At 36.7% G+C, this 19993-nt stretch overlaps 1 protein-coding gene and 1 long non-coding RNA gene across 6 annotated transcripts in view; one reads left to right on the top strand and one right to left on the bottom strand.

Moving 5' to 3' along the window:
- Positions 1–3027: 3027 nt before the first annotated feature.
- On the top strand, positions 3028–5426 carry LOC112533152. The gene is made up of 3 exons (XR_003076929.3): positions 3028–3094; positions 4806–5048; positions 5179–5426. It is a non-coding gene; the product is annotated as an uncharacterized LOC112533152 (long non-coding RNA).
- IL17REL (interleukin 17 receptor E like) overlaps positions 3532–19993 on the bottom strand; it is a 42283-nt gene continuing 25821 nt past the window's right edge. For 2 of the 5 annotated variants that reach the window (XM_015273696.4, XM_040649651.2), the window contains exons 5-17: positions 19355–19469; positions 17725–17769; positions 16782–16921; positions 16566–16637; positions 14349–14403; positions 13960–14123; positions 11557–11604; positions 10880–10937; positions 10526–10671; positions 7921–7980; positions 6969–7026; positions 5410–5464; positions 3532–4457 (exon numbers count right to left, since the gene is read on the bottom strand). In XM_015273696.4, coding sequence (XP_015129182.2) covers positions 4430–4457; positions 5410–5464; positions 6969–7026; positions 7921–7980; positions 10526–10671; positions 10880–10937; positions 11557–11604; positions 13960–14123; positions 14349–14403; positions 16566–16637; positions 16782–16921; positions 17725–17769; positions 19355–19469 — 1044 coding nt within the window. In that variant the 3' untranslated portion in view covers positions 3532–4429. The remainder of the gene's footprint in view (positions 4458–5409; positions 5465–6968; positions 7027–7920; positions 7981–10525; positions 10672–10879; positions 10938–11556; positions 11605–13959; positions 14124–14348; positions 14404–16565; positions 16638–16781; positions 16922–17724; positions 17770–19354; positions 19470–19993) is intronic. The other 3 variants (XM_015273739.4, XM_025153841.3, XM_001232492.7) reach the window with 3 other exon arrangements.

Consider the following 19993-nt stretch of genomic DNA (forward strand, 5'->3'; position numbering starts at 1 on the left):
AGCTATTGTGTAACTGTTTCTCCACTACTTTGAATTACATCCTTGCTTTCTCTCCCCATTGTAAAAGCTGTAATTATTGAATAAGAAAAAAATGTCAGGCTATTTCCATGTCACCTCTACTAAATTAAGCCCTGCATTTAGGACCTGAGGTGTAAGATGACTTGCTGAGGACCTGACGAACTCTGAAGCCCTGCAGGTAAGCCCCCAGGCACAGTGAAGGTAATTCTTCCAGATATGGATATTCTGGGACTGATCACCTGCTGTTCACCATGATGTTGCGCTTCATGAAGGATAGGACAAGACAGCATAAGGCAGCAGGAAAGGTGAGGAGCAGCCAGGTAAGGCCAGTGTATGTCCTGGATGCAGAGCAGGGCACATCTGGTTCATGTCCCGTTGCATTCCCATTTTTCCTGGAGCTTCTCAGTTAGAAGTAGCTCTGACCCAGACCTGTAAATCACACCTGGCTTAACTTTCCTGTCCCCTCTCCTGACTCAGTCTTCGACCCCTCTGGTACATCTTCCCTGCCTCATCTCTCCTCCTCCCCGCCTTTGCTTTCACATGTCCACTTCACTCTTCAGCATTTATGGGCTTCCACCTGTAGGCTTCATTCCTGCTGAATGTTCCTCTCTACCTTTGTCCATGTGCAAAGCACATTCTTCCCATCTTATAGTTAGTCATCATATTTCTGGCCTTCTTTTGCTTTTCATCCTTTCTTCTCCAGATGAATCCTCTCAGGGAACCTCTTACACTACAGCTATTGTTCAAGCTCAAACCCAACTCAGAAAGTACATAATCTGTGAAGGCAAAGCTTAGAAACCTCTGCAGCGGAAGTTCAGCAACTTTAGCATATATTAAAAGATAAGAAATACATCTGAAAATGGGTTATTGGCTCAAAGACGAGAGATTTTGTAGGATATTAGCTACAGTATGGAAAGGTCCAAAACTGTACTGCACTGATGTGCAGACAGCAATGGAGAACATGCAGTGAGGGGTATCTTTCTGCGGTAAGAGAGGTTTTATAAAAGTCTGGTAAAGATTTTTCTTTGAGTTATTATCTGACTGCAACTCTATATTTTCCACTTCAAAATTCACAAGAAATGTATTTATGTCAACAGAAAATGGAGTTGCAGTAGAAAATCAAAAGGAGGGGAGTAATTGCTCCCACCACTGCTACAGGACATGTTCCAGTACTACACTAAATACAACAGTCTTACTTTTGCTTTAAAGGACTTCCCTGGCAAGAGGAATAAGTCTTCTAACCTTCACAAAGCAGTGATTATATCCTTTCCCATTTATTTCTCTGAAGCAATTTTCAGTAGTTTACCAGCAGGCCAGAAAAGAGATGTGTCAGGAAAACAACCTGCAGAGCATTGGACTGGATCTGCTGTGGCTGTTACCTATGCCTTAGCAAAACACACAGCTTCTCATTATGATGTGGCAATTCGTGCACGCACTTCAACTGTAACTTGTAATCAGGGAGATGTATCCACTATTGCAAATAAAAGATATCCATATGAAGTGGAAAACAAATAACTGTGAATTGTCTCAAGACAGGGTGATCCAACTGGGTCAATTATCAGCAAGAAAGGAATTTCCTTCAATGAAAAACAAAATGGAAGCACCATATTATTAGCCAAGTCTGTAACCAATCGCACATGGGATTTTTGGATTTGACTTTTGATGCAGTATTGTGCATTGGTCAATATTACAAACTTATTGCACAGTTTGGGTGAGAAAGAGAAAACATTTCAGTGTTCAGCAGAGTGAAATGAATATGTTTAGTGCTAGAATGTATTTTTATATCTGATTCTTTCAGGGTTGACTTACCAATGTTTGAAATGCCTCATGGAAAAAAGAATACACATCCGTGGCTATATTGTCACGAGTACCCTAGCATCTGGTAGCTGAGTAATACAGAGCTCTAACTTCTCAAGAAAAAGCACCACATGGAACTCTCTTCTATGGCATTCCAGTTTGAAGGAACAGGAAGAGCTAGTCTCAGATGGAGCAAGAAGAGACAAGGGGTACCTGAAGTGGTGTATTATAATGAGGATTCTTAAGGTTCAGCTCAGGAGTCAATCAGAATCAATTTTCACGCTATACAAATGCAAACAGATAGATCTGAGACAAAGTACAGAAATTCGATTAGGAATCATTTGCAATAACTCTTGACTGCTATAGTCAAGAATGTCTTAATGGTAAGCATTTGGGCTGAGCTGTCTAGGCTACCTCTAACATAAGTGTCTAGTCAGAACATATACGCTTGAGAAGTATTTGTCACTGCAGTGGCCACACTGGAGTCTAGATTACTACCTTTAAATGAACAGTTAAACTTCAGACATTTCATTTAAGTGGTATGTCTGCTACCTTCACCAAGAAAAGATTTACCCAACAATTTTAGCACTTGTGCAGCCAAAATAGGATTTTGCAGTTGAAAGCATCCAGCAACCTCCAGTGCAGATACTGTTGCTTCAGGACCTTATATGACTTGTCATTGGAGGTAGTGTTTTGTCTTAGCTACACTTTGGTTTTCAGATCCTACTACACCATAATAATCTGAATTCGTTTTCAGTCTGAGAACAGAGGCAAAAAGTTCCTCTTCAGACTTAGCTGCAATAAAAAGTAGTATAATGTACAAATCAACCTTTCCTACAGAAAAGGCTTTTCCACTAAAGAGTAATGTTAATGTTCAGTTGAACACATTGTTTCTGGCTGCAGACTGGAGGGCATTAAGGGAAAAGCAGATGTCTGAATAGATCGGTGCTTCTAATTCACAGTCAAAATCAAAAATAAATGCTGCACAAAGGCTGCTTTTGGAGCTGTAGCACTGCACAGAATAGCAATATATCTAGTCATGATTTTGTAATTTTTCTATTGGTATTCCACATCATAACATCGTGTACAGCACAGGTAATTAAAGATACCAGATGCCTGCTTCTCAAAAGAGAAGAACTACATATCCCAGAGGACCTCATGGTCAGAGAGGAAGATACATCACAGAAGTCACGGGATCTGGCTCTTAGACAGGAGCTCACTCACTCTCACTGGCTGGCAGATGGATGGGTGTGCTTCCAAGCCATGTGCCTTCATTCAAGTAGGCCTTTCGGTTTCGGAAACTCTCTCTCTTATTTTATTTGATTTATTAGCCTCAATTTCAATTAGATTGTACTATATTGTGTTATCTTGCATTCCATTATCATAGTTAGTAAAATTTAGTTTTCCTCCATAGATCATTGCTGCTGTTCTGTCTTTGAGCCCAGCTCCCATCTCCCTACCCTTTCCCTTTTTCCCTTCCCATTTTTGGGGGCCAGGGGACCCAGGGGCCTACTGCCCCCCTGTCATGGGCATAGATTGATCAAGATAACTCCGTGAAAATCTGTGCTCTACACAGTGAAGTTTTAATATCAGAGGAGCCAGTTAGTGTGTGTCCCCTTGAGAGCCATCAGAAACTTTCAGTATAGCAGATATGACTCTTATGCCATATTTGTACTCTGTAAATTCTTCTCTGAAAATCACGAAACAAAAAACACATTCAGATGGAAAAATGTTTTTTATTGATCAACTTCTTGTTCCACACCCTCACTCCCCTCCCATCTTTTTGATCTCACATGAGCAATTCTACATGGTTTCAGGATTCAGCAAGTTATTAATAATCTTTTAAGTGACTTTATTTCCTTTTTACACAACAGGAAATAAGGATGTTTGACAGGAGCGGTCCTTGAAATGAAGGCCAAATGTTTGATAATCAGTACAAACTGTAATATTATTCTCAAATGTTATGTGTAAATACTGATATAATGGAAAAAAAAAATACTTCAGTTATTTCCACCTAACTGTTTTCTTCTAGGCTGGATTTTCATGTGATGGTTTTAAGTAACTATCAAACTGAAGACCTCCTCCGATAAACAGGAGTTATCTCCAAGTCAAATGCAAATGTAAACACAGAGATCAGTTATTAGATATATTTAAGGAATATGGTCTGTCACAATGAGGTCATCAGAATGGCATCAGAAAACAAAGAAGGATATTGTAAAAAGATGAGAAAACTTCCTTTCTTCATTTCCCAAAAATGTTTTCTTACGGTTTAAAAAGGAAAGTTGCAAATAAGAACATCTGAAATTCTTGTTCTATAGGTACTGTGAAATTATTCATTTAAAGCACATTATATATAAAATACTAATTCAGAAGGAAAATGTGAACCTGATTGTCTAACTACATGATCTAAGATGTGCTTTGTTTTGAAATACTGTGATATTCAGCTTCTTTTGGACATTAAAGTAGGTCTAACTTGCTAACTTCTCCACCCATGAGAATAATCGCACAGAATAAGGAGAATTTATTAAGATGTGAGATGCCAGCTTGCAAGTTATACCAAAATGCAACTTGATGTTGATAAGACACTAAGGACGTTGAAACTGTATTGTTAAATTCAATGCAAGGAATGCACACTCTTCATTCTAGGGGAGAAACAGAAAAGGAAATATTTATTTATTTATTTATTTTGCACTGAGAAAGAGTTCACTGCATCCTTACATAGTTGGAGTTAGTGATAAATATAATGATTTACCTATAGCTTGAGGACTTGACTGCCCAAACCACACAGTCATTTTGCACAAATGCACAAAAACGAGATACTTGGTTCTCAGTAGTACCATCTAGCAGGGCAAAAGGCAAAAACAACCTCAAATCAAAGAAGGCAGCAGCTTTTCAACCACACGATTTGCCTAACTTTGGCAAGGCTGCATATTTTAAACATCTTTGAACAACAGCTTTTTGGAATAACTCTACTCTTTCTTGTGTTCTAGGTTGGTCCCACTGTTCCAGGCTGCCTCCAAAAGGACATCCTTAAAGAAGGAGCTTTTTTGAGAAGCTCAGAGTCTTACCAAATCATACATCCATTGACTCCATTAATTACTGACTTCTTTACAGCCTAGGAACGGATGTGGGAAAGAAAAGAAAGACTGGAACAGTTGAGCAGATACAGCAGAGAGTGAGAGAACAGCGTATTGTGAACCCCCTGCAAATATCAGGAGAAAAGCAGGAGACAGGTGCTAATAATATAAAAGCCATTCTCAGTAAATCTGATTGTTCCAGGGCTCTTGAAGGCTGAATAGTTGTTTTTACAAATTTCTCACTTCCATTGGTCATTTATCACATTTTGTCATTTTGTCTGTTTAGCAGCTACCTCTCAGGCCAGACTGCATGAGAGCAAGAACAAAGGAGTAAGAGGTGCCAACAGTGGGGACAAGGAAGGGGAGAGATAGGAACCTGATATTCCTGCAAGCAAGCAAAAAAAATCACTCTTATATTGCTTCCGTTCCTTAGAGACAGTAATGATGTTTTCAGAATTAACAACTGTGCCAACTCTTAAATTTTTTTAACAATGCATTGAAGAGAATGGCTGAATACCTGTGTGTCAAGGCCTTTGCGGGGTTTTCATTACCATATGTCTGTCCACGAAAACCTGAGGAAACAAATTAAAACGTAAAGTGTCATTTTATTTTCAGTACAGTTCATATCTTTTTTTCATATAACTGATTCCAGTTATTTTTTCATTTGGAATAGATATGTTTCTTCTTAAATAGGTGAAATAATGTTTTAGAGTATTTTGCTTCTAATGAAATCCAGAGAAGTGGGCAAAGGAGTAATAAAACTGAAAAGGGAAGCAAGTTTTGCCTTTGGGTTTTGCGTTTGAGAAATAAAATGCATGTCAATAACATCACTGCTCTTTTGGGCACACTGACACTGCATGGAATCTTTAATAAAATGTAGTAATGATGTAAATTTCTATTTCACATAGATGTATACAGTAGATATTTTCACTATACTTTCATGAGTTTGTTTCTCAATTATTTGATATTTGACAGTTTTCCGTGTTCTACAATTTTCATTTAATACATGGATCCATTCTCTCCTATTAGAAGGCAGAGGGAAATTCCCAGAATGTCATCCCTGGAACCTATTGTTATTTTTGATGCTTTTTTCATATCATTCACATTTGTTAAACGGAAACTATGAATAAGGAGAATGCATCCAGTTTGCATGAATCACGACATTCAGAAATTAACTGATTCACCTTGAGTGGGCTTGTCATGAGTTTTTAAGTACAGAAGAAAACTGAACAAGCGTTATGTCAGTGCTTGCACAGAGAACTGCAGTTGGATTGCAAATTCAAGTGTCAAGTATGAGGCTTCCAAATCTGAAGCTACAGTTAACTGTACACACAGCAAATCTTTCACAGGAATTGCTATGTTTACAATGAACTGGGAGGGGCAGTGTTTGTGTGGGTTTGGGAAGGATTTTTTTCTTGCAGAGCTCAGATTGAGCTTTCTCTCAGCTTGACTCCTTTTCAGACTTTTTAGTTCTGCTAAATCTAACCCTGTGTTCTTCACCGTAAACGCTAGAGGCTTATTTACTTCAGTTTCATTAGATTTTAGAGTGCCTTATCATCAGGGGTTGGAGATTTCATAATATTCTGACTTCATGAGCATATGTGAGTGCACTTGAACTCATAATACTATCCTCACAGTACTTTTTCAGTGGAGGAAACTCCTGCTGTTCCATTTGCAGAGGTGGAGAATTAACAGTAGGGCTATGCTGCAATCACTACAATAACAGAAGTGTGTGCCTACTTGCCAAGGATTGTTTTAAACTATCTACTTCATCTACCGAGGGCAAAGCAAATGTAGGTGTGGTATGCGGCACTTGGCACAGGCTGGTAAATTCACCCAAGGAACAGAGAAAACAGACAGCCACACAAGTTGCCCTTACAGTGGCTAATTAAAAGGTGATTCAGGTAGGAGTCCATTGTCTATAAGGGAAGCTGAGCATATCTAGCTCACAAGTAGACATCTACTTTCAGTCAGATGAATCCCATCTTCATTTCCCAGTGAAAGCACCCTTCACCTGAGATGCTCTCTTCCATTCAATCAAGACATGTTTTTAATTTTGCCACCATAAGTACTTACCACAGTGGATATCACAGGTCTGCAGTGGAACTGAATAATCTACATCTGTCCTCCAGCCCTTGTAAAAGAAAGAACTGATTCTTATTTCCCTTTCAGCAGTACTGTTACTGAACAATTCTGTTGACATCAATAATAAAATACTGCTTTATTAGTCTACTTGACTGAGTACATTTTTATTCTATTTTTAAAGAAATATACATGGAGACTTCAGTCCAGTGAGTCACTATCATTTTTAGGTTTATAAATGTAAAAATCAATCACTTTTTTCTTGTTTGAAGAGTTACATTCTGACAGATGTTATCTTATTTACATAACAGACAATTTATGCAGGAAAAAATCAACTCAAAAAATCAAGAGACTCAAGAAACACCAAGTTAAGGACTTTTAACTCCAGAGAGGAGAAAACCAATCACCTTTGTATTCATTTTCTATTAATGTTTTCTTAATGAAGTTCAGCTACAGAATTAGTGTGCAAAGCAGTCAGTAATTTGGTTCTGCTGTGCTTTCAGGAGCTCTAATTCTAGCATATTATGTACTTATTGTGCTGTTAGCTCTATGCCTAACCTTTTTCAGCTAATGTCAAGGTTTCAAAGATTCATCTGTGATTTACTTGGATCTCTTAACTAACATTTTATTAGAAACAAAGGAACATACAGAGACAGGATTAAAAATTTCCTGTTTATATCCCTTTATCTGCCACTTACAAAGCAGCAGGATCGCTGACAGCAACTTCTCTGTTAATTAATATCATCTCAACAAGAGGTGGTGGCAGCACTTCAAGCTATAAATAATGCTCTTTGCCAACTCCATTGGCAGAGCAATCAGATCTGGCTAGGAGGAGGAAGCTGCGAGGGTGCCTGCTGGTTTCCTTCTTTTTTTTTTTTTTTTTTTTCTTTCTTTTTTGTGACTTGTTTATTTTGTACACAGTACCTGGCAAAATCAATACACGTACCTGAATGCAAATTGTTGACCCACACATTTCCCGTGACATCATGATTGACACAGAATCTCCCTTATGGGGGAAAAAAAAAAAGAGAAAGAGAGAGAAAGAAAGGAAGAAAAGGAAAGAACGGAGGAAGGGAGGAAGGAAGGAAGGAAGGAAGGAAGGAAGGAAGGAAGGAAGGAAGGAAGGAAGGAAGGAAGGAAGGAAGGAAGGAAGGAAGGAAGGAAGGAAGGAAGGAAGGAAGGAAGGAAGGAAGGAAGGAAGGAAGGAAGGAAGGAAGGAAGGAAGGAAGGAAGGAAGGAAACTATTATTTTCCATATCCTGGAACAATGAAAATATATTGTCTTTCCAGCTCTTTTCTTCCTTTGCCAATAGCACTGCATGCTTTACTGTGTTGGAAAATTAATACATATAAAGTAAATAATATGAAAGTACACATTTATCATGGAAGGTTACATATTTTCAGAGATATCCCTGGCTCTCAATGACCATAAGAAGCTAATGTAGTTTTGCCAAGCACAGTTTGGACAGCATAGGAGGAAGGCCAATATTCCTGTATTTGTGAAGTACCATGAAGGAGGACACCCTCCCACCAAGGCTGCTGACACCATGCTAGCACTGAGCATCTTCACTTCTTTTCCCTGGTGTACATGAGTTGAAGGAATGACCCTTTCTTTGCAGCTCTTGTGGGTTTCCCATCATATTGTATGCCAAGAACAAGCTCAGCCTTAGGGTAGAAGTGTCCTAAATGACTGTTCTGACACTTAACATTTGATTGTTTATAGTTTGTCCTCAAAATAATTTTAGTTAGTCCACTAATAGCTTTGCATCCCACACAGTTTTCTTTAGTGTGGCAAACTCCTAAAATAATTTCGGGTAAATTAGGTGAATGTGTTCTTACTCAAGCACAACGAAACTGGGATTACTAGAAAGAACATCAGCTTCTGGGAACACAGAGCTAAGTCATTATGAAAATTTTGTGTATATTGCTCACAGTGGTGAGACGGGAACTGCGTGTAACTTATGTGGGCTCCCACTGTGTCACAGTACACAAAGGAAATCACTGTTTTGCACCAGAAGGAAGGAAAAAAGCTTTTCTAAACATACCAGTGACCTTCATGAAAGACACTGCACAACACCTGGCTCTGTCTTATCAGTGTTGTACCATTAGCCTTCTCACTTTGCAATTCACACAGTGAGCATTTAAAACCCAAAGTCTAAATTACACAGATTTTATTTGAAATAAGCCAATTGAAGGGTAGTTACACTGATAAGTGTTCAGTGAACATATAGTTTGTCAACCACTGCTATATTGGTCTCCATCTCTGCCAGTAGTACAGCATTTCTCTGGATATCTTGCCCCATAAGGGCAGATACTTCTCCCAGTAGTATCCAGACTACCCCAGACTTCTCTTACTCTTCTCAGTGACATCCAACGACAGGACAAAAGGCAACGGGTGCAAGATGGAACATAGGAGGTTCCACATAAATATGAGAAAAATTTTCCTCACAGTGAGGGCAATAGAACACTGGAACAGGATGCCTAGGGAGGTTGTGGGGTCTCCCTCTCTGGAGACATTTAAAACAAAACCTGCCTGGATGCATTCCTTGGTGACCTAATCTAGGTGCTCCCGCTTCAGCAGGGGGATTGGACTAGACAATCTGTTGAGGTCCCTTTCAATCCCTGACATTCTGTGAGTCTGTGAGTCTGTGACTTTTGATAGACTTGTGCTCTCACTTCTCAGATCTCTTGGAGGAGATACCATGTTCCTCTTAAACTCAGCTTCAACTTGTGTAACAAAACCCAGAGTCGGAAAACTCAGCTTGGAACAGCTGCTCTGCTACACTCAGAACAAGGGATGTAATAAAAAATCTAAACGGATTCGTTAGAAAATAAATTCAGCTTTCAGTGTCCATCCCTTTAAGAAGGCAACTGCTTGCTTCAGAAGTTTCCTTCTTGTCAACGACCTCCTGCTGTGTGCATGCTGCATGCTGAAAGGATCAAAGGACTGAAAAAGCAGCCTTGCCCTCCCACAATCTTTTTCCTCTCTCCCTTCTTTTTGCTAGAAGAAGCAGTTGTGCAGTCAGAAGTTGTTGTGCAGTCCCAGTCAGCTGTCTGAAAAAGTTAAATTGTCTGAAAACTTTCCTTTCTTTTGTGTGTTGAAGTGGGTTTCTTTTGGCAGTCATGAGATTTAGAGTAGCTCAAGACCTCTGTGGAATTGTGCCTCAAGGCTTAAATTTAATGATGTGAGACTTGTGAGGTCAGCTACATCAGTGACCCGTATATGAAAAGCTAACAGTTACATTTGCTATATTCATAATACAAATACTGTACCACAAAAATGATGTTAATGAATATTAAGGTTCCGCTCAGTAGTAGTTACTTTCTTTGACATGACTCGTTTGGCCTCAGCCTCCTTACTTATATCTTCCATCAGAGTGAGATCAGGATTAGAACTTCATGCTTTAAAAATGTTCCAGTAATTGTTCTAATAAGTACATGCATGTGCTTATTAACACTTTCAAGCTGCATAGCAATAAATGAAATAATAAACAAATGCAGTTAGATTTGCTGAAAAGTATTACAGAATTTGAAGAAATAATGTATACAAACCACAGAGACTGAATGGCGCATCCCAACAGATTCACATGAGGCCAGCTGTGTCCTGTTACACACCAGCACTGAGAAGTGTGCTTTGGTTTGGGATGTGAAGAAAACTTGTATTCGATCTGCAACTGCAGCTGTTCTCATCTTCCAAGCTGACAATAGGGGAAAATAATTACTTTTTCATACTGATCAGCACTGGACCTACTGGGAAGTTTATACGTAGAAGTAACAAAATGTCAAATCTCTTTGCTATAATTTACAGGCTACAGTGATGTGAATACATTAGGAAAGAGAAAACTTGCTTACTGCAGAAAGCAATTCACAATTTAATATTATGTAATTTTAAAAATATATGTTTACCTGGAAATTCTCCATGAGCAAATGGACATTTAACCCAAGAGCCTTGCTTGGTTGTAAACTGAAACAGGAGAAATCAGTTAGGAAAACTGATGTTTTTTAATTACAGTCTGTGGGTACAGATTCAAGTACGCATGATCACTGCAGAAAAGGAAGATGAATTCACAGCTTTTCTGCTCAATGGTATCTTCTAACATTTTATTTAAATTAGGTCCCCACGTGCTCAATTTTACAGAAACATGTATTTCCCTTGACTTAAAAGTAGTCTACAATGAAATAACAATCTGCCAACATTAATCTTACATGGCACTTTTTCCTCACCAATAATAAACAGTACTCCAGTAAATGTAGCATTTCAATCACTTTTATTATCAAACATTTAATATGGAAAATTTTCCACTTTAATTTTAATGTATGCTTCAGAGTTTGCATGTATGACCTAAAACATTTTCGCTGCTTTTCTAAAGTCGACAAATCTGGGCACAATCTGACATTTGTCAGATCATTGCTGCTGCTCTTCCAAAGAACCTCCTTTTAATTTAATCTTTCACATTTCCTTTGTTTCTACTTCCTATTCATCAGAGCTATGAAAAAAAAAAAAAAAAAACATTAATCCTGAATAATAATAGCAATTCAGAAAGAGGACAGGAAAGAGGTTTTTCACAAAGAAACTACTTTACCTTCATGCAAAGTCTTGGGTGAGTGTCCACACGAGAATACTTAACCTGCTTGAAAAGAGAGTACTCAGCATTAGCTGGTTTCATTGACTAGTTTCAGAAAATTAATTACTCCAGATGTTCCTGATTTGATAACAGAGAAAAGACTTGGTTTACTTACCGGCATGAAATATTAAAAATAGAAGCAACTACTATTTTGGATTCCTGAATAATTTGCTTATATTTATCTGTAACATGTAGCATTTTTATAGTCAGTCTAACCCATTAGAGTTTAATTAATTTATTTTGTCATGATTTGTGTACAGAATTCTGATTACACAGTAGTCTTCTTCCAGTCCCTTATTCATCAATAATGTTGCAGAATATTTAAACATTCACTCCAGAGTATTGTTGGATTAACACTTTTACCTTCAGTTAATTCTCAGTTTTCAGTATCCCTATTCAAGAAAAGACTTAAACATAGAATGAACTTCAGAAACCCACTTAAGTGATCTACAAAATTTTTCTTTCTTGATTAACAGCAGTTCACATTCCCATGGAGTTCATTATAAGAAGCCTCATCTCATATAAGCAACTGCTACCCATGTAAGTATTCTTACAAAGACAAATGCCATTGCTCAAGCAGCTGAGCACGGTGGATCCAATGCACAAAACATACTATCATGACTAAAGTAACACCTCATTCTTGTACCTTTTTTGATAACCACACAGTGAATATCCTTAAGCATATCTACAGTAGGGTTGCAGAAAACAATGCCATGGGAACTATCCATTCAGAAATGGGGACATCATAGTCTTTGACAAAGAAAGACACAGCCTAATTAAAGAGAAGAGTTGCATACCATCTGGGCCTGTCAGTGCATGTACATAGCACTAGAGTGTGTGGCATTGTATGTGCTTACTGGGAAAGCTGGCATTATCTGAATAATCTCTCCAGCACACTGTAAAGATGTTCTTCAAAGAAATGGTCAAAATTCAATACCTTTCACGATTAAATTGGGGGGGAAAAAAGAAAAAAGTCATCCCATTCATGAATTCAGCCATTAAAAGCAGTGAGTAAGTACAGGAAAATACTCATTGTCTGTAATAAAACAACCTTGGACAATGTTTTGGGTAATAGATATGAACATTACTAGACAAACCTCATTTTAGGATTCCTTTCTTTTTTTCTTTTGTTTTTTTTTTCTTTCCTGCAAGCAACGAGTTGTGCTTGTTGTCAGCAGATGATGAATCTCACCAGGTCTGCTCACATATTTAAAATTAAGCTTATGTGTTTTTGCAAGATCAAATCTTTGTTGAAGCACATAAAATGGTAAATCTGAACAATCACTAAACATTTGACCAGGAGTTCCTAAATAAAAAAACATTCCAACCTTCTACCCCTTGCCATCATTTAATCATAGATGAATTAATAGATGAATCATAGATGAATTAATCATAGATGAGAATAAGACTCATAATGTTTCAAAAACAAAGAATCTGTATATGATTTCATTTACCTTTTGAGATGTTACATGGATTTTACTGGCTACTCTCCACAATAAAGTCTGAAATTTACTTTTCAAAACGTAAGCTCAAATTCTACGCAATTTCATAAATTGAATGCATTCAGTCCCAGGATACTTCAGACTGAAGTATGTAGCAGTTCAAGATACATGCATTAATAATCCTTTTCGGATTAGGAATATAAGCGCTGAAAGAACTGAGGAACACAGTATTTCAACACCCACAAATTCAAGGCATTGAATCCAGCTTGAGGCAGGCACTTCAAAGAGAACATAATGGAGTATAAAACTACCATCTAGGTACTTTTACATCTCCAGTAAGATCTAAAGAGATTTAGATTTATCTGACTTCCGTTTTAGATACCTAAAGTTAAATATCCAGATTGTGATGTTATGATATCCAGTCATAATAGACTCTTGTCGTAGTGAAGCAAAACATCAGAGACATCTCCCTCCAACCTTTCTTAAATACCAATTGTCAGATGAAAAGAGTTGTCCTCTGAATGTGTCTGCTTCATTTCCTTACGTTAAAGGGAATCTGAGATGAATAGTTTAGACTCGAACACATAATTTTTAGACAGCAAAGTCAGAGCAGATGAATCATGCCTTTACTATAAATGAAAAGCAGAATCTATCGACCCCAAAGAATTTAGTAAACATTACTAGCTTCACAGTCATGTCCATGTTTTATTTCTTAATAGTGAGTCAACCAGTATTGAACTTTCTGAATAAATTATGTGGTTAGTGTACAAGAACAGACTGTGATTATGAATAGTTTAAAGTATCAGAGAAGAAAAGAGGAATTTGCAACTGCTCTTATTCCAAAGTCTAGCTTCACATTATGTACTGTTCTGGTCATGGCCAATCTCACTAGTTGAATGAAGAGCTGTATAGCTCTTACCTTCTCGGGAAAACGTTTGGAAGAATCTTGTATATCTTCACAGTGGTCGTTAGACTTCATTAATCTGCACAGGTTAACAATGACAAGCACAGGGCAGGCTGGTTCCCAAGCTAGGGTTTGTGTCACTGGATTATAAACAATATTATCCCATAATGCCTTCGTATCTGTGCACCAAAAAAGTGGAAATGTTATTCAAAATGTAAAAAAAAACGTAATCAGGGAAAGACACTTTAATCTTAAGACCAGAAAATAAGTTATTTTATCTACCACAATATAACAAGCCAGTATGACAATCTTCTTGCAGTTTTGCAATGTATGGTTTTCACCTTAGATGAATTTCAAATGGTGACAAAAAACACTCAGATAAAGAGTAATCAAAATATACTTGCCATTTTCAAAGGGACAAAGTTGTAACCTCCTGGCATCTGGAATTGCCAGCCAACCCTACAACCCAAAAATTAGCGATTAACTAGAGATCTTCAGATACAACAGTTTTTAGCATTTCAGAAAGGATGTGAAAGACCTGCCTTCTCACTAAAGGCACATACGTTATGTCTATTATGGTATTTGGGGAAGTATTTTTTTTTAAAGTTGTTGTGCACTGGATATCTATTCAACATTCTTGGGACTGGAGATGATGAACTTGCCTAGCTGGAAGCTGATGACATGGAGCTGATGATGTTATCCCTTCCAGCCCTACATGCCTACTATTTCTGAGTCATATATTTGGACCATATTTTATTTAAAAAATTTCTAACTTGATGTTCACTGTTTCTTACAGTGTTGTTATATTCTAGGGGTAACAAAAGACATTTAAGAATCATAATGCCAGATCTCATTACCTTTGTTATGGCTAAGGATGCAGCCTTGAAGTCTGAGGACTAACATTAAACCCAATCTTGCAGGAATCTATGCATGACTGTTACTATAACCTAATTGTTTAGACTAATGTGCAAATGTTTTTATAGCTCACAGTTCTCATTTGTTTGCTCAGCAATCATATTGTGGGTTTCTCTGCATATATGCTAAGTGAAATATTTTCCAGTGACCTCCTACCTTTCAGAGTGAAACTTAAAAAAAATATATATTAGGTTTGGAAGAGAGCTCCCGGCCCAATTCATATATTAAGGTATGTGACATTAGATGTCTACAGTATACACATATGAATGTAACTAGACTGCCCAAATTCATATCACAGTAGTCATATGAAGGTCCAATCAATGCAGGCAGTGAAGTTTTCACAGTTCTAATCAGTTCATTTGAAAATAAGCAACTTTATAGGCTTCACTAACTGCATTAACTAGATTATCAATGACTAAAGAATTTGGACATCTAATTAAAAGGTAGGTATTTACATATGGACATCTACATCTATTATGTTAATCCACAAGTAAAATACTCCAATATTCAGAGAGAAACTAGTATTTTTGTATTTTATGAAGTTCATTTTAAATTAGTTTGGTGACTTTTTACTTCTTCTTGCTTATCAGATTATTAGTAAAAAGTATAGATACTGTGATTAGAAGAATGGAGATTATCATCCTTCATGTCTGTGTCAAAAATGGCTTTAGCTTAAAAGATTTGTTCATATAAGAAACCATTCTGATGAGTATTTAATTAACAAATGTAGTTTCTCTTTCACATGTGTTTTACCAGGCTAAAGAAAACATGTTCTTTGAATCTCCTTTTTAAGACAGCCTTTCTACTCCCCGACCATTCTAGATTTTTTAAGTGCTTCTTTCATTTTAATTAACGTTTATTAAATATGGATGCAATAATTGCCTACATTATTTCATAGAAGGTCTTACCTATACTTTCCTGCTCACTTGTGATAATCCAGCCACCTAGATCTTTTTTTCACGTTTGCATCATGTAAGCATGTTCCTTTAATCATTCTATGATGAAGTATTACACCCTGATCTTTTCTCTCCTGTGTTATTTCCAAATAAGGACTCATATTTTACAGTAAGAAGTGTTTTTATTAGAGCAAAAGCATGAACTTGTACTTCACATCATTACACTTTATCCTCATTTAGTTACTTCATATATGAAGAACTCTTATTCTCTTCCGATTATTCAGATTCTCTTCTATTTTGATTATACCACTCAACTGTATTACTAGCAAATCTCATTAGCACATTCCTTCCTTTTGTGCTGTTCTGGCTGATGAAAACATTTATATAAGACCTGAGAGTGATCCTTAAATAACCTTCCTATTATCACTGCACCATTCAACAGGAGCCGTTGAATTAGTTATCCAAGGAAGTATTATCTATCGCAGCTTCCTCAAATCATCTCTTAGCTCTGAATGTGAAACTACCCCAGATGCTATGCTGAAATTCAGATTAAACTTGCTGCATTTTTATTACTTATAAAAACTCAGTTAAATTAATCTTGTATAAATTAATTTCCTTTTATCTCCATCTTTAATTAGTGTTTTCTGAAAAATCTCTTCAACTTTTTCATAACCATAAGGTCAAAGATGCTTTAGTCAAGAACATAGCTGTACAGCCTTTTCCTACAGATTTTCCCTCCTTTTTTAGCATATGCCCACATAAAATTTATTTAATCTGGAACACAAGCATATATAAAATCCAAACTGTTACCTCAATGCAAAGACAAGGAAGTAGCTGAGAGTACTTCAGAGAAACTGATTTTAAAGAATCCTTCCCTTTTATCTGAAATGAAAAAGATGATCACAAATCCAGGCCAATTTAATAAAGTAAATAAAGACACAGAAGACCATTTCACATAAGTATGATCTCAATTAGCATTTCTCCCCCAGACACCTCAACAAAGCAATGCTTCAAGCCTTAACTCACCACAGCAAATTGTCCCACATCTTCACAGGTAAACCATTTGTGACACAAACGAATGTAATAATCTTGATCTCGAAGAAAGTTGGATACATTCACTGATATAATTTTTCTCGTCCTGTCTACATTATAGTCTAACTTCCCAGCTGAAAAAGAAAACTTAAACATTAAATTATTATATCTAGTTCTTTATTACTTTGTGTATTTCTGACTTCACTGTTGCTTTATAAAAATACAGAATGTATTTAAAAACTTGATAGAAATAAAATAACATTTCTTACCTAGGATATTTGAAATCATTCTTTTTATACCCTGATATTCCTATAGGTAATCTTTTTTTATTATATATAATAATTTTCAAAAGAATGAATTTCAACATTACTAATTTTTAATTAACACTGTCAGTAATGAGAGGCCAAAATACCTGCAGATTGAACCTCAAGCTCATTACTTGAAATCTTATGTAGTTCATGTACAAGTACCTGAAATAGACACACTAATGCTGCTTCAAAAGCTGATTATCCTAAGGCTGAAATCTCATTTCTTTGCGAATATGTGCAACTATGTTGGACAAATATGATATGTGGGAGCTTTTTCTTTATTATTCTTATTCACAGGTATCTCATGAACAGGACAGTGGTTTGGCCAATTCGCTTTAATCTAACTATGAGATCTGTTTACAGACAAAATTGGAAACTTTTGTCATGAAAAAGATACAAACCTGCTTCCAAATGTTTAAGTATTGAATAGGTTGTCAATATCTTTATCTGCTATCTAGAATTTACAAGTCAATACAGGGAAACATTGAATTTTTCCAACATACCCAATGAATAATGTTAAGTAGCAATTGTAAATAATTTTTTTCTGCTTATTCAGCTAGGAAAACATATCACTGTAGATGTCACAAGAAATATCCCACAACTTCAAGTTATACAGAAAATGAGCTCACCCAAACAAGCTGGAATATGCTTTCCCACATCACTGTTTCTGCAATCTGCAAAATAGAGGCCAGAATTTTCTTCAGTATTGCTTTATTTATGTAAGCATGTAACTAAGACTTCCAAATTATCCAATAGTTTCCCAACAGTAAAACAATCTCATTTATCCCTTTTAAAAGTAGGTTTTGATCCACTTCTAGGTAGTGAAGGAAGTGGAGGAAGTACCACACGCACCGACTGTCTTAACTTGCAATAAGGAGCTATCTCGCCAGTGTGGGGTTTCTACTGTTAAACCTCTTCAGCAATTTAAGGTGGAAAATTAGGATACAACAGTGCACTTCTTTACCCAGTAGCTAATAATAACATAAGTAATAATAATTTCTGTTATTCTTTCCTTGAAACTCACTCCAGTTGTTTACTAGACTCATTCCTCTGCTATAAACAACTGTATTTTTTCAATTCTGGTTTTCCTCTGGACTTGTAAAGAATTACCTTCATTTAGTTCCCAGGGAGCCTGCCAGAACTAGAGGCCAACCAGCATCTTCAGAACTAATGTCTAATACTTGTATCTTCAAAATCTAAATCTTGATTTTAAAATATTTTGCTTAAATGTGCATTAGAGCAGTATTTTGGTTTAATTGCCCTCACACTGCAATTTTCCATAGGAAACCATTTTCCTTTGTTTTCATTTGTTTGCTCTTTTCTCTGAAGTGGCTTAAAACTAGGCCTTATAAAGCCTTATTTTTTCCCCTCTTCATTCACAAAGTACATATCTCCTTCAGTAGCGAATTGGACAGAAGGCTTAAGCAAGAAAATGAAGTGCTTTTTAAATAGAACAAAGCTTTACTTGAGCAGCCACAACATGTCTGATACTGTATGAAAAGGATGGTACTGCATCAATGGACATGGGCCATTGGGCGAGAGCTGCAGCCCACAGACTGGCGATGGGATGGCAGGACAAGCACAGGCAATGGGCTGAATAAGGGGGCTCAGTTCATTTTTTGCACCACTGCTTGCCTGCATCAACCACACTGGTTGGACCACTTGTACTGAATCTACTTCAATATGCATACAATAGGTAATTTACACCCAGAACAAGGACCAATGTTATCTTATCACACTATGTTCCATAGAAACAGGTGACAGAACAGATAGCTAGTGAAAAGAAGATATTACTTTATGCTTTCTTATTAAACTTTCCAAAAGCTCTGAAACCACCTGGGACCTAACAGAAGACAGCAGGATTTCCATCTTATGCACAGAGATCATGCAGGACTGAGCCTGCTGGCAGAGATCGATCACTTTCCAATCACAGGAATGCAATCTGGGATAAACACATAATATATTTTTCCAAATATTTTGAAATAAAAGCTCTGGTATCTGGTGTTCGATCTTGTTTTGTTTTGTTTTTGGCAAGTTGGACATTTACATGCACTAAATAAATCACCAAAATATAGGATAATACTGACTCTGTCAGACATAAAATAGTACTATTTAGATCAGCGTATCCCAAAATGCAATTTGCCTTTGCATTCAGATTTTGACTTTGGAATTTTTGGCTTTGTTTTGTTTGGTCTTGTCTTGTTTTTCTCTTTGAAAAGATGTTATTTGAAAAACATTTGTTTGAAGACATTTTCTTACCTTCAACATAGTATTCCTGACTCATCTTAACTTCACAGTAATTTGGTACTGTTTTCACGGTCACATAGATGTGTTGTGCTACGTTGACTTCAAAGCAATTGAATTGAACCTGCACCTGTTTAAAATGTTTATAAAATAAAGTTTGTGTGTGACTTTCAGGATGCATAAAAACCACTAGTTATTAGAGGTAAGCAAGCAATATTTATGTTTAAATTGATTTACATTTGCAAGGAGTATTAAGCATTTTGATATACTGTAGCATTAAGAATGTAAAGGAAGCAGATGCCATTTAATTAAAGGATTGAAAGAGTGTCATTACTTCTAATCTAGGAGCTTGCCATCATCTTTACTTCCAGAAAACCAAAGATCCATGAGCTATCAAATAATAGTAAAAGCACAGAACTCACTGAACTGAAAAAAAAAGATTAAAATATCTTTTATACTACCAAAAGTTCTGAGTTGTAAGCATTTTACAAGTACAAACAATTGCAGAAAAGGAAAATATGTCTGTTAAAACATTTAGCGTCAGTTTTGGCAAATTTATTCATTCCAGTAAGGTTCTGGGAAAGTATTTTAGGAGGCAAAAGTTGAGGTGCAATTGTAGCAGGTCATTCCCTCACTGATAGCAGTAACTACTAT

This window comes from Gallus gallus, chromosome 1, assembly GCF_016699485.2.
Source record: "Gallus gallus isolate bGalGal1 chromosome 1, bGalGal1.mat.broiler.GRCg7b, whole genome shotgun sequence".
NCBI lineage: Eukaryota > Metazoa > Chordata > Aves > Galliformes > Phasianidae > Gallus > Gallus gallus.